A 14,288-nucleotide genomic window follows, 5' to 3' on the forward strand; every position below is an offset into this window, starting at 1 on the left:
AAATTTTGCTTTAGGATAGCTAAGAATTGTGCACACCCTGCTACATTCCTTATACAAACAACAAGAAGTCCTTACACAGTTGTCCAAATTTGCTTATTATATGTTGTCTCTTTTAGGCTTTAAGCTCTTTGCATTTATTTGGGTGTTTGTACAATACCTAGCATAATATGGGGCCCAATCTGGTTGTGGTCTTTAGATGATACCACAATGTAAAAGTTAAAGGATAATAAATTAATCTCCCGAATATCTGTAGAGTAAATGAAGGCTCAGGAGACTCTGCTGTGCTCACAGGATGTCTTCTTCCTTTCTATCCTTGGCAGGCGCTGCATCCTTATCAGCCCCAGCATTTTCCTTAGTCTTCCCTCTCCTAAAGACAGTGCTGACTGAGACGCCCAATGATAGTGAAGAGAAAGAAGCACTCATGGTCAAGATTTTGCAGATTCTTACAGTCCATGCTCAGCTGAGATCATCAGCAAGTGACCAAACTTCACTGGTGGATGAGGTCAGTGTTCATCCGTCCCTCACGGGTGGAAACTGGAGGAATGTGAAGAGATCACTGTGAAGATAATGGCATTAAAAATTAGAGAGTTGCCATAGGGTGTTTAAAAGGGACACTGATACCTTCAGCAAGAAAACCTGGGATGAATTGTTTTGTGCAGCTACTGGCTGGCCCTTCAGCAAGGCTTGCTATTTATTGTACAGCCTTTGTAATCATTGGTGTTATAGCAATGTCAGTGCCAGGATATTAAAGGAACAAGGAGTGTGAGGTAATATCTATTATTGAACCAACAACTATTGGTGACAGAGAGACACTTTCGAGCTCACACAGAGCTCTTCCTTGGGCCTGGGAAAAGTATTCAGAGGAGCACAACTAAATGCAAGATAGAACAGATAGTTTAGCTTAAGCCAGGGATGGGGAACCCTTTTTTGGGTCAGAGGTGTGACCCACAGAAAAATCAGTGGCCGTGGACTGAGGAGAAAGACACTCTTCACATTCCCCTCACTGGTGGTAGATTCTGTGTGCTCCGGCTCTGCAGGGAGGTGGGAAGGGGGAGCTTGAGTAGTGGGGGACTGGAGTGGTGGGGGCCCGGAGGGAGCTCTGAGCCTTGGGGACAAGATCAAGGCAAGTAGGGGTTGGGGGGGGGGGGCATATCCAGCCCCTGGGCCTTAGGTTCCCCATCCTGGCTTAAGCAGTTAGCATATATCTATCTTTATTTAGCTGTAACATTAAATACCTTTCCCAGATCTGAAGAAGAGTTCTGTGTAGCTCAAAATTTTCACTTTCCAACAGAATTTGGACCAGTAAAAGATAATCTTGCCCAGCTTGCTTCTTTAAGATCAGTGAAGCAGTTTCCCAAGCTCCCTTCTGCTGATTGTTTCTGTATCCCCTGTTTCTGGATACTCAGTCTGAAACTTGTTGCTTTGACAGAGTTCACACGCTGGCAAGTAGAAGAGGGTTTGTAGCGAGTATCTGCTGTCTATTTCACAATCTCTTAGGCTTTGTGTGGTCGTCTTTTGAACATATTTGGTGCAACACAAATAATCTGATTTCTCCTTGTCCAATTCTTTTTCCTGTCCTTATTTGATGGTAGAGGATCTAACTGTCACTACTCGTAAATAGCTTAATCAAATACTACTTTCCCTTCTGAAGTCCCTCAATGTCTCTCTCTCTGATATTCTCAAGGTATCTATCTTCTTAGTACTGAATTACCTAGGCTGGTCACAATCCCAGCATCTGCCAGATAGATAGCCAATTTGTATATTAGATTTGTATATTAGTTTGAATTAATTCCTAGGAATGTTACATTCTGAAATAGATAAAGCAGATTCCTGCTGTGTGTCAGATGTAATGATTCAAGGTAATTTTCTCACTGGTATAGGAGGGGTACAGCGGGCATTGGAGTGGATTTCCTTCCTGCCCAGCTAATGTATTAGCGCTGGATTTTCTCTGTTAACTTTTGGGGTTACGTTTGAACGAGTTATTTGACAAGATGTTACTTTCCCCCACTTCCTAGAATGGCCCCGAGTTACTGCCTCGCACAGATATGCTGCTGCTGCTGACCAGGGTGATTGGAACAGGTTCTCCACGGTTACAGGTGAGCTGTCCACCTGGTCTGGTGATGTAAACCCCCAGGCAAAACTGCATCAACAGCTGAACCTAGGAAATCTATTCGTCAATTCTAAATCTCCAGTGCTGGTGCTTCATAGATATTCATCTACCACCAGCTGTTTTCATAGTGTCAGTATCTGAGCATAACATTGCTCTATTAGTTCTTCCCCATTTCTTCCCAAGTTTGTCCCTTCTAATTTCCTCTAGACCTTATGTAGTGATTCTTGTTCCTGCAGCAAAGTGGTGTACGGGTGTCTCATTCTGTACTAGTCAGGATGCTGATGGGGAAGAGAAGCAGAAATGCCTTTCCCAGCTAGAAAGCACAGAACCAAGTCTTTGCCTGGCTGTATGTTACACTGCCAACAGTCTGTCTGTTAGATTTTGTTTCCTTTATTGCAACATAGATTTACCCACCTACACTTTGTGGATGACCAGTGCAGTGGGACAGAAGGCTAGCAACGGGTTCTCGAACGCTTTGTAATTGTGTTTCAGGTTCTGGCGTCCAACACGCTGACAGCTCTGTGTGCCAGCAGCAGTGGAGAGGATGGCTGTGCCTATGCAGAACAGGAGGAGATTGATGTGTTACTCCAGGCCCTGCAGTCTCCATGCATGAATGTTCGAGATGCAGCTCTCAGGGTAGGCGTGAAGCATTTGTTTTGACTTCCCACTGAAACTCTTTGTGGAGGCAACAAGCCCCTGATTGGGATAGTTTCCATTTGTTAAGTGGGTCTCTGGGCTAAACTCAGTAGGAGGAAACAGTGACTACTGTATGTTCCCACTGTGGACAGTCAGAACATTGTTAATTGTGCTAAAGGGTCTGCACTGGGTTTGTGGTTCAAATAGCAGCTTTGGCTCCTCCCCATCTTCTCTCCCATACAGCCACATAAAGCTTTAATATTCTGATTGCCTTTAATAATGCAATTATTAAAGGAGGCCTGGTAGCACAATAGTATAGTAAAGGTTGCCTGGTGCATAACATCACAAGACCTTATTTCTGGTTCCTTATAACTTTGCTAAACTTCGGGCCGTTTGGGCTGAGATCTTTTGTGTCCACCTCAGGCTGAAAGTTTTTAGAGAATTTCAGCAAAAGCGGGTCAGCCACTTCTGAGAAGGGGACAAGAGATTGCTTTGTCCAAGTTAAAAATTCCTACTACAGATTTCCTGAGAAGCTCATGCATCCCCATGCTTTGGAGCAGGGATTAAATTTGGCAGGAGGGGATCCCGCTGGTGCCGGGGATGTCTCTCTTCCTGTCCTTATGTTAAAACAAAACAAGAATACCTGCCCAAATTTTGGCCAAGTTATAAGTCTTGGAAAAAACTGTTTGCAAACCTTCAATCGAGACTTGTTAGCCTTTTGGCAGCTAAGTTTTCTGAAGTCTCTTTGCATAGGGCATGCTGTATCCCATGGCTGCAGGAGCCAAGCAGACCTTTCCTGGCAATTGCTGCTCGCCACTGTGGCACCAGGCACAGGAACTGAGAGTGGCAAGACTTTTGTCTGCCCAGTGCTGCTCTTGCTGGCATCTGAGCAACGTGGAAGAGGTGGTTTTCTGACTCAAATGCAGAAAGGACAAGAGCCAGACTCAGTGTGGAGTATGAAAGGAGCAGACTGGGAGGAAGAGCAGGAGTAGTGAGTGATACACTGGGTCTGGGAATTGGTGCAAAGAGCAGATGGATACTGAGACTGGTCAGTCGAGACAGGGTCTGGAGGAAGGGATGACTAAGAGAGGATTATAGTGGGAAACTTGGGAGGAGGAGCCAGAGTTGGGGAAAGACTGGGATTTGGAGAGAAAGGAGACTTACACTGAGGGAGGAGTAGTACCAAGCATGAAGATGAAAAACGCAAAAGGGTCTGTAACCACTAAAGAACACTCCCCTCCTGAACTTGGAATGTAACACAGTATTCCTTACAGGTTTTTTTATATATATTTCTTTGTCAATAAGTATCTGTGAAACTCGCTGGCAAAGTTTCATATACAATCTTCATTCTGACCTCTCTAAGCCTTGGAGTACTTGATTTGCAATCCTAACATTGTTTTAATGAAGCTTGTTTTGTATAGTTTGTTATGCTGGTGTTTCATTATCCAGCTCAAAAGAGCACAGGTCTTGTGAAGGAAGAACCAGTTTAGCTGCCCTGGTGCTTTTATTTCCCTTGAATCCTGGCATGGAATTAACTTTGAAGAATAACTTTCCTCCTAGCATAGTATACGATTGCTATATCCAGTAAACTTCCAATAATCCGGCACCTTTAGGACCCAGGGGGTGCCGGATTATCAGATATGACGGACTATCAGAAGGGGGGGCTATGAGGGGTCTAGGGTGGGGTGGGGGGGATGCCACCCCAGACCCCTCACAGCCCTCCCTTCTGATAGTCTGTCTCTGCCCCAGGCATCCCCGATTCAGCCACTGCTGGTCAGTTTCAGCAGCGGCTGAATCGGGGACTCCTGCAACAGAGCTGCTGGGGTGCTGCCGAGTTGGTCTGGTAGCGCCGCCCCTTGGCGCTGTGAGACCATCCCTGGGGGCATCCCAACTGCTCTTGGGGATGCCTGGGGCAGAGCAGCTGGGGTGCTGCCAGGTTGGTCCCGCAGCACTGAGGGGTGGTGCTACAGGACCAACCCAGCAGCACCTCAGCTGCTCTGCCCCCAGCTTCCTCGATTCAGCTGCTGGTCAGTTTCAGCTGCGGCTGAATTGGGGAAGCCGGGCGCAGAGCAGCTCCAATTGTCCGGCTGCCCCGAGCACTTCCAGGTTCCCAATGGTGCCGGACAATCAGGAGTGCCAGAGCATTGGATGCCGGACCAATGGAGTTTTACTGTACCTTCTAAAACTGTACTTCTTGGTGCTTTCCTGTGGAAAACCAGGCAAGCATTTTCCTCAAAATGTGTGCAGCATTACTTAGATAATTCTTGCTCCTTTTATGGTATTTCTCACCATGGCAACAATTGCAAATTACTGTATATTGTCCTATTCATTATGGGCATGATTTCTGTCTTTTAATGGGCAATTATCTGGGTCTGGACTTCAAAGCAGCTGAGAGCTACTGCTTGGCTGCTATACCTAATTACATTGGTCTTATGTTCTCTCACCTCCTCCTCTTTAGTCCTCAGTCACTGTTTTATTAGTAATTATTGAGCAACTTTCGGCAATATAGCCCTTTTAAACTGCAAAATCTGTTCTTCAGAAAGGTGCATTCAACACTTCTTTTCTGTGAGAGTCCTGAATTGGTTCTTTAATCAAATATTAGTCTCTTTGTGTGGCTGAGAGATGGCGCACACAGACTAAAATTGAAATGGTTTTCCCCTCTTCCACTCCCATTGTTTATCTATTACCCAGTCTCTGATTTTGTGACAGATTTTGGAAAAAGGAAGTGTCAAGACACTCTTCAGCAGAAAGTTAATCTCTAATTTTCCTTTACATGGAAGATTTCCTATATTGTGATTCAAGGTCATCTTTGCTAGAGATAGCTATGGACACCAGACATTTGCACTAAGGTCCTTTCATTTCATTCAGGGACTAATGGAGCTGCAGATGGTGCTACCAACACCCGACAGTGATGAAAAGAATGGATTGAATCTGCTGCGCCGGCTCTGGGTGGTGAAGTTTGATGTGGAAGATGAGATTAGAAAACAGGCAGAGAGGTGAGATCTGTATTCTATTTGGTGGATTGTAGCAGTGATTCTTATTCATCTTCCCACATGGATCTGTTTAGGCCCTGTCCCCAAAAGGGTGCACCTTTAGATCAGACTGGTGTTCTGTGTTTAGGGGGAATCTCTAGTTGTCTGAAGAATGATCCTCTTTGTGTAACCTACAGGCTCTGGGAATCTATGAGTCTGGATTTGCAGCCTGATCTCTGTTCCTTGCTGATCAAAGATGTTATCTACTATGAGGAAGCAGTGCGGCAAGCTGGTGCTGAGGCTCTCTCCAAAGCTGTAGAGCAGTATCGAAACCAAGCCGCTGAAGTCATGAGCAAACTTATCGAGATTTACCAGGAGAAGCTCTATGTAAGTTGCTGCTGTAGTGTGGAGTTACAGAGACAAGCCATCCATGCTCAGTATTATACCCCTTTAGTCTGTGTACTTACCACATTCTTCTTTTGGTACCGTCCTACGTGCCCTTTGTTTTTTGTTAAATGTGGCATCGCAGATGTAGGAAGAATCATGGATCTAAATTGTCTAGGCTAAGTAGACCTGAGCTGCTAATAAACTTCTATTGTAGAACTTTGTTTTTTTCCCCTTATCTTTGTGTGTGTCCTTGAGAAGATGTGTTTGTTAAATGTATCCTTTTCTTCACTCACAGAGGCCACCTCCAGTTTTGGATGCTCTGGGACGGGTGATATCTGAGTCTCCACCTGACCAGTGGGAAGCAAGGTATTCTCTCTCTTCTAATTCTGTGCTTTCAGAACTAAATGAGATGGTTCAGTTTTTTGCTCATCTTGTTGTAGCGGATAGGACATTTTTGGGTCCACGAGTGTTTGAGGAGTAAACCCTTTGCATTTGTACTAACTGGCAATTACGTAGTCTCCCCTGTTATGGGACACTTGTCTCTCTGGACCAGGCTGTGCAGACGAATACGGCTTTGCATGTTCTACTGGAACATTTCCAGATCCATCACTATTGGCTTCAGAATTGTATCCCACTCAGTCTCATAAGAACAGAATCTTTTCCTGTCAAAATGGCTTGATTCTCAATCTCTGTTCTGTGCTCAAACAGTTGTTTCAAGAAGAGCAGCAGTGCTAGCCTTTGTGAACTGGACAAATTCCAACTTGGATAATAACATTCTGCCCACTTAAATGCTTTCTATAGTTTTAAATGGACAGCTGGTTGTTCACTACTTCCCTTAAATGAACCTGTTCCTTAGTGTCAATGTGCACTGTTATACAGTTACTGCGTTTCAGTGACATGAAGTGATCCTTGTTAGGGATGTGAAAAGTTAACCGGTAAGCATTGCCATTAATGGGTGATGCTTACCAGTGCTGTGGGCAGGGGACTGCACCAGACCTGCAGGGCCTGCCACAGAAAGAGGCTACTCCGAGCATCCAGAGTAGCTTGTCTGCAGTAAGGATGTTAAATTACATTATCAATTAGTTGATAAGGGAGGAAACTGCAGAGCTGCAGCGGGATAGAGGCAGCAAGGGTGTGGAGAAGCAACAGTCAAGTAGTGACTCAACTACCCGGTAAGCCTAGGTTTATTAGGTGTAGTTAACTAATCAACTAGTCCCTTACATCTCTAATCCACGGTGGCCCGGCCATAGCTCAGGCAATGACTGCTCCATCCCAAGCTTGGCAGTGTCTGAGAACAAGCAGAGCTAGCCCCAGCTTGGGGTTGGGAGGCTGGAGCAGTGAGATCCTGCTTAATCAGTTAACCAATTGAACATTATGTTACTCTAATGTTTAACGGATTAACTGATTAACCGGGATTTTACGTCCCTAATTCTTGTGTCTGGGTTTGTATAAAGTGCTTGAGATCCTTCCGATGCTAGTTGCTGTATGAATGCCAGATTATTCTTCCTTTGGAAACTTGCAGCAGGGAGCTGAAAGTGAATGGTTGTTGCTACTCTGGGATCATCACTTTGGGATCCCACTGTGTCCCACAGCTTCTAAGATATCCAAAGTGTTACAGTTCCCTAGTGTGTTCTCTGTTAACTGTTGAAACTGGAAGTATGGTAGCTAAAAGGTCACTGATATGAGTCATGGAAGCCAAATTCACACAAATACATTTTTTATACAGATGTGGCATAGCCTTGGCCTTGAACAAACTCTCTCAGTACCTGGATAGTTCTCAGGTGAAGCCCCTTTTTCAGTTCTTCGTACCTGATGCCCTTAATGACCGTAATCCTGAGGTCCGGAAGTGCATGCTAGATGCAGCTCTTTCTACACTCAACACTCATGGCAAGGTAAGCTCAGATTCTTCTTCCCTTATCAATGGGAGTAAATGTAAGTTGGGAGTTGGATATTGTCTATATTAGGTAAGGCCAATGATTCAAAGAAACTGTTGAAAACTTATATCTGATGAGAATTTCTCTAAGGTATTTTAAAATTGTTCCAGTAGTGATCAATACAAACGTAAGAGCCTAAGAGTCAGCTTTCACTTGTGATTGTAAAGCGGGGGTCCTTCCCTTGAAGTGTCTGGAACTGAAATGGTCTAAAATTAGACCAATAAATCAGAATTGGACTATAGGCCTTTGCTTGAAAGGAAAATAACAGTAACTGCTGGGAAGATGTCAGGTTGGCTTTGTCTGACAAGATGTCACATGTATAACCATAGCTGCTTTAATCTCACGATGCCAACATTCGAGAACTGTATATACAACACCCTATATTTATCAATATCTGTATACAAGATGTAGGAGACATTGCATACAACCTTACATCCTTTGGCATTTTAGAAATGAATCGTATAAATCCCCAAGATTATTGTAGCAAAAAAAAAATACAAGTATTTCACAAGTAGGTGGAGTGTAGATCTGTCAAGAAAAGTTGAGTTGTCAAAGCCAACACACTGCACCCTGTCTGAAATCCCTCATCCAGGTTTCAGGGATATTTTTGTGGACTCTCCCCCTGCTCCTCTCCCCTCCCTCCTGCCCCCACAACTTCCTATAGTCCAGGAGAAAACTTGAGTATTTTCACCACTAGTTTGTGTGCCTTCTTACTCACCAGATGAGGAACATGAGGTGCACTTTCCTCTTCCATCTGTTTCTACAAATTCAGGGACACGAGAGTAAGTGCTGAATAGAGTTGTTAGCTAGCGAGTAATTGAGTAATCGTGTAACTGCATCAAATGTTAGTGGATATATGATGGTTCAATAGTCCCTGGGGCAGGGCCAGCAGCCAGTGCATTCTGATCCCATTCCCAAGGAGTCCCCTACCACCAGCAGCCTCTGGCCACGGGGGACTGATCTCCCCATGATTAGAGGCTTTGCGCTGGTATCCCATGGGGCATATACTGGCTGGTTGTGTGTGTGTGTGTGTGTGTGTGTGTGTGTCTGTCTCTCTCTCTCTCTCTCTTTCTCTCTTTTTTTTTTTTTTTAAATAAATATTTAAGAACAAGCTATTCTTTCCCAGGAAATAATCCTAGCTCGTAGGATGCCCCATGTTTCTAAATACTGTAAATTGTTTGCATGGTTTTTGTCTCTGATAAAGATAGCCAGCAATGTTGGAGCAAGACAAACCTCTCTCTGAGGTGACTCTGTGACTCTCGTAGCAGGTGACACGTTCTAAATTTGATCTTTCAGGAAAATGTTAACTCTCTCTTGCCGGTGTTTGAAGAATTCCTGAAAAATGCTCCAAATGATGCCAACTACGATGCTGTCAGACAGAGTGTGGTCATTCTGATGGGCTCCCTGGCAAAACATTTGGACAAGAGTGACCCTAAAGTGAAACCAATTGTTGCCAAACTGATAGCAGCACTGTCCACTCCATCCCAACAGGTACCTCCTCTTTTTCAGGAGCCAGGTTAATTCTCTGACTCTTTCAGGGATTCCATGACTCTCTGCCATCCCTGACTCATGGTCATTCCTGTGCTGGGAAAATGGACTCCAGGTACGACAATAGTAGTGAGGTAGAGCAATGGCTTAAGAGGATTAAAAAGGGAATGGATATTCTCTAAGTCTGTGGTCCAGATACCACAGGGTCCACAAACTGTGTTTAAGATTTCCAAAGTGAAATCTCCATTGGAAATTTTTTAGGAGTCCAAATATAAAAAATGTTGGAAAACACTGCTATAAGCAGTTATACTATGTGGACAAACATGAGAAGGCAGAAACCTATCACTGGGCACACATACTAGTGGATCAGAAAAATGAGTGGGAGACCAGTTATTGGGTTAGTGACATGCCACCTTGTGATCTGTTTGCTAAATAGTGGTATTTTCTGTAGGTCCAGGAATCCGTGGCTAGCTGTTTACCGCCTCTTGTGCCTGCCATTAAAGATGATGCAGGAGGGATGATACAGAAGCTAATGCAGCTGCTTTTAGAGTCTGATAAGTATGCTGAGCGCAAAGGTGCAGCTTATGGACTGGCAGGGCTGGTGAAAGGCCTTGGCATCCTCTCTCTCAAACAGCAGAAGATGATGACCACGCTGACTGACGCCATTCAGGATAAGAAGAATTTCCGCCGGCGAGAGGGTGAGCGGCAGGCATTCTCCTCTCCATTTCTGTCAAGCTGTCTATATTTGATCTGCTGACACTTGTCCCAGACTTATACTTCATCCATTTACTTTAGGACTGGCTGACTTTCATAGGAAATCCTGTATGTGGTTACTCTTTATTTCCTGATTTGATACTGTTAAGAGTAGGAAATGTGGGTCTCCTGAAACCTTGATTTCTATTGTATTTTAACCTCCTTTTCCCCTCCTCCAAATATCACCACACTGTAGAAAAGGGGAAAGGGTCTTAGTCTCTGAGTGTATCCTGTCTCACCTCTCTCCCATCTCAGATGAGTGTGTTGCTAGAGAGGATCTTCCTCTCCTCAGTGCAGTAATTATATATAAGTTAGCTAGCCCAGGGGTGGCAGTGGGTTTTTAAAACCTCTTCATTGCATTTACTGATGAATGCTTTCCCATCCTTATTTCTCTTTCCTTCAGTCTGATCCTAACTTACGCTGGGACTCAGAAGGTGCATTTTTAATGTGTCCACCTCTGTGCTGTCTCTGGGAGCAAGAGTCCCCAACACAAAACTCCCCTCTGGTTAAGGAGGAGAAGGAATGCCCCAGAGGCTTCTGGATCAGAGTTTCCCACAAAAAAATTATCTATTGGCTCCTCAGGCGAATCTGGTCTTCACTTCTGATCTCGCTTAGAGTGGTGTGTTATTTCCTCATTATCCTATCTGTTTCTCTAGGGGCACTGTTTGCCTTTGAGATGCTCTGCACCATGCTTGGGAAGCTCTTTGAGCCCTATGTGGTTCACGTGTTACCCCATTTGCTGCTTTGTTTTGGAGATGGAAACCAGTATGTGCGAGAGGTAAGAGGTTCCTGGGAGTTAACAGCAAAAACTATTCCTATTCTGCTTAACTGTTTAAGTAAAGAAACCAACAAACCCTTGGACAAAGCTAGTAGAACTTGATTTAATTGATAATCAATAGCATCATATTCCATTGGAGGAATGGGGCTGTCTTTCAACTAGCTGCACTGTTGGACATGCACACTGTTGTACATTAGGGCCAGGGTCCCACTGGCTCTTTACAGGAGCAGATGAAACTAGCATTGAGGCAGATTATAAGTGTCCTCTTTCCTCCTCTGAGGCTGCAGATGACTGTGCCAAAGCAGTGATGAGCAATCTCAGTGCTCATGGGGTGAAGCTGGTGCTACCATCGCTTCTGGCGGCACTTGAGGAGGAATCTTGGAGAACCAAAGCTGGTATGGACTAGTGTTTGTCTCTGCTGTAGCTCAAAAGAGCATGAAGTTCACTTGTCTGGCTGAGTGCACACTGCCCGATCTTGTTCTTTTTGTTATGCTGCAATGGAACATACAGCGTTTTGAATGAATGCTTTGTTTATCATATGTCTCAGAACATATTCAAGCAGCATTTTCTTGTGGCTGGATTCTAAGAAATGTGTCTTGCGGCTACTGATGTAGCTAAAGAGCAAGGATATTCCCTCGCCAAACCCTGTCTTGCATACATAAGTTTTGAAAATTTCCCTTTATTTAAAACTCTCAGCAATGTCTGTGTTTTCTGGACTGTTTCTTGGAGCAGGGCCAACTTTGCATTGAACACTGTGATTGCCAGTCACTTCTGTGACATTAATTTTCTCTTACTCCGTGTTCAGGGTCCGTGGAGTTGCTGGGGGCTATGGCATACTGTGCCCCAAAACAGCTCTCTTCCTGCTTGCCAAATATTGTGCCAAAGCTCACGGAAGTGCTCACAGACTCCCATGTGAAAGTGCAGAAGGCAGGACAGCAAGCTCTTAGACAAATTGGCTCTGTTATCAGGAATCCGGAGATCCTGGGTAAGAACTCTGTGCCTGTTTGTGTGCATGTTAGTGGTTTGATTGCGGAGATATGATCCTCGCTTATAACGGTGTCGTAGAGCAGGGTCCTTTTAAATTATGATCCTATTGAATCACGTAAACTTGAAACAAAATCCATTTTTAGAAAGGTATAACCTGAAAACCGCAACACAAATGTCTGGTTTTCATGCTTTCTAAATGTACTCTGAATCTTCGTCACTAGTGTCAATAGGGTTATCTTTGCCATTTCTAATTTTGTCATTCTTTAGAAGGATTAGCACTTTTTTGGGTGGATGCGAAGACACCAGTTGCGGCTGAAGCTGTCTCACTCGTCTATTCCATGTACAAACATAGCATTTTTCTCTCCCATATTGAATTGTGTAGCAATTGCTCCAGTATTGTTGGACGCTCTCACTGACCCATCCAGGAAGACCCAGGAGTGCCTGCAGACCCTGCTGGATACCAAGTTCGTCCATTTCATTGATGCTCCGTCTCTGGCCCTCATTATGCCCATTGTTCAGAGAGCCTTTCAAGATCGTTCCACAGACACCAGAAAAATGGCTGCTCAGATCATTGGAAACATGTACTCCCTGACTGATCAGAAGGTATAATGCTGGGGAGAGCTTTCCAGATAAACACTTCACTCACTTGGAAAGGAAAAATAGACTAACGGGCAAGAGACTAGGAATATTTTATTGGTGTCTGGGTTTTTGTTCTTGGTAAGAGTATTATGAGAACTCTGAGCAGTTGCACTGACTAAACATGGATGTTAAGTGAGCAAGTGAATTCTGCAAAGTGAAAATCTTAGAGTGGTTGAGACCATCAACTTTTAAACTTTCCCCAGTAGTGCCATATACATTCTCCAAACAAGTCTCATAAACGACTCTATGCTCTAAGAGAAATGCCTCCATAAATCCACTACTTCTGAATTAATTTAGAGATTTTCAGTGTTCTCAGAAGGAAAAGTTGAACTGACTATAGATTGAAGATCTGTGTGTGATTCCTTTATTCCTGCTTACGCTCTAAAATTAAACATTGCATTGAGGGGGGAAGAGGCCAGGATTTAATTTAGGAAACAAAAGTAATGTTATGAATCAGCATGAAAGGTTTTTGTTTGGCCCGCCTAGTGTTCTGTAAAGACTGTGGGGGACAATGGAGTCAATTTGTCTATTGACAGTGCTGTGGAGGCAGCATATTAAGCTCCCAGGGTAGAGCTATATGTAATTTTGTTATTAGAGAAAGATGAAATTCTGAAGGCTCAGTTTTCTTTTTGATCCCAGCACTTAAACACTGGGCTCTTTCTTTCAGGATCTGTCTCCTTACCTACCTAGTGTGACCCCTGGATTGAAAACCTCTCTTTTGGACCCTGTACCTGAGGTAAGGCTTGATAGCATACAGCTGTACTCAAGTATGAAGAGTCTTTCTCCCTGATAAATTAGGATTAATCCTAATCTTTCCACAAACTAATTTGTGGTTAGAATAGTGAGAGGAGCAATAAAAGAGACCAGGGAAGGGAGTGAAGACTCTGTCTTGATGGTTTTCTTTGATTAGCTATTTTGCAACTCTACAAACCTCTCTTTGTACGTAGGTGCGTACGGTATCTGCGAAGGCATTAGGAGCCATGGTGAAGGGCATGGGGGAGTCATGCTTTGAGGATTTACTGCCATGGTTGATGGAGACACTGACATATGAGCAGAGTTCAGTGGATCGATCTGGTGCCGCTCAGGGTAAGTTTTACAGGAGCTGAGCAATGGTGCTGGAGATTTTTAGCGTGGCCAATACAGTATTTTGTGTGTCATTGTGTGTTTGTCAGTTCTGAATTGGAGTGTTGTTTTTCAGGTCTGGCTGAAGTCATGGCAGGGTTGGGGGTAGAAAAACTGGAGAAACTCATGCCAGAAATTGTAGCTACAGCCAGCAAAGTGGACATTGCACCCCATGTCCGGGATGGTTATATCATGATGTTCAACTACCTACCCATCACCTTTGGAGACAAGTTCACCCCCTATGTCGGGCCAATCATACCATGTATCCTCAAGGTAAGAAGGAGATTGACGTCTTATAAAAGGGAAGGATAGGAAAGGTCTCAGGAATTTCTAAATGCCTAGTAGAGTAATCGAGATTTGCATGTCACTGTCCGTAGTGGATTCTATTCTTTTCTCTTCCAAGGTCCTTGATAGCATTGTTTGCTGGGTTTTGTTTGTGGTTTTTAGTAAATGCTTAACTTAGAAGACTGGGAAATGGGAAT

The 14,288-nt window shown here is 44.1% G+C and overlaps 1 protein-coding gene across 1 annotated transcript in view; it reads left to right on the plus strand.

Annotated features, from left to right (window-relative positions):
- The window catches only part of GCN1 (GCN1 activator of EIF2AK4), a 69,233-nt gene that overhangs the window by 34,686 nt on the left and 20,259 nt on the right, over positions 1 to 14,288 (plus strand). The window contains exons 26-41 of the mRNA XM_075898120.2: positions 321 to 502; positions 2,016 to 2,096; positions 2,603 to 2,746; positions 5,615 to 5,742; positions 5,916 to 6,105; positions 6,401 to 6,471; positions 7,832 to 7,997; positions 9,336 to 9,530; positions 9,979 to 10,225; positions 10,937 to 11,058; positions 11,339 to 11,453; positions 11,864 to 12,043; positions 12,428 to 12,648; positions 13,352 to 13,420; positions 13,632 to 13,770; positions 13,883 to 14,079. Of these exons, the coding sequence (XP_075754235.2) occupies positions 321 to 502; positions 2,016 to 2,096; positions 2,603 to 2,746; positions 5,615 to 5,742; positions 5,916 to 6,105; positions 6,401 to 6,471; positions 7,832 to 7,997; positions 9,336 to 9,530; positions 9,979 to 10,225; positions 10,937 to 11,058; positions 11,339 to 11,453; positions 11,864 to 12,043; positions 12,428 to 12,648; positions 13,352 to 13,420; positions 13,632 to 13,770; positions 13,883 to 14,079 (2,447 nt within the window). The remainder of the gene's footprint in view (positions 1 to 320; positions 503 to 2,015; positions 2,097 to 2,602; positions 2,747 to 5,614; positions 5,743 to 5,915; positions 6,106 to 6,400; positions 6,472 to 7,831; positions 7,998 to 9,335; positions 9,531 to 9,978; positions 10,226 to 10,936; positions 11,059 to 11,338; positions 11,454 to 11,863; positions 12,044 to 12,427; positions 12,649 to 13,351; positions 13,421 to 13,631; positions 13,771 to 13,882; positions 14,080 to 14,288) is intronic.

The sequence above is a fragment of the Pelodiscus sinensis genome, chromosome Z (genome assembly GCF_052426305.1).
Source record: "Pelodiscus sinensis isolate ZL-2025 chromosome Z, ASM5242630v1, whole genome shotgun sequence".
Lineage (NCBI taxonomy): Eukaryota > Metazoa > Chordata > Testudines > Trionychidae > Pelodiscus > Pelodiscus sinensis.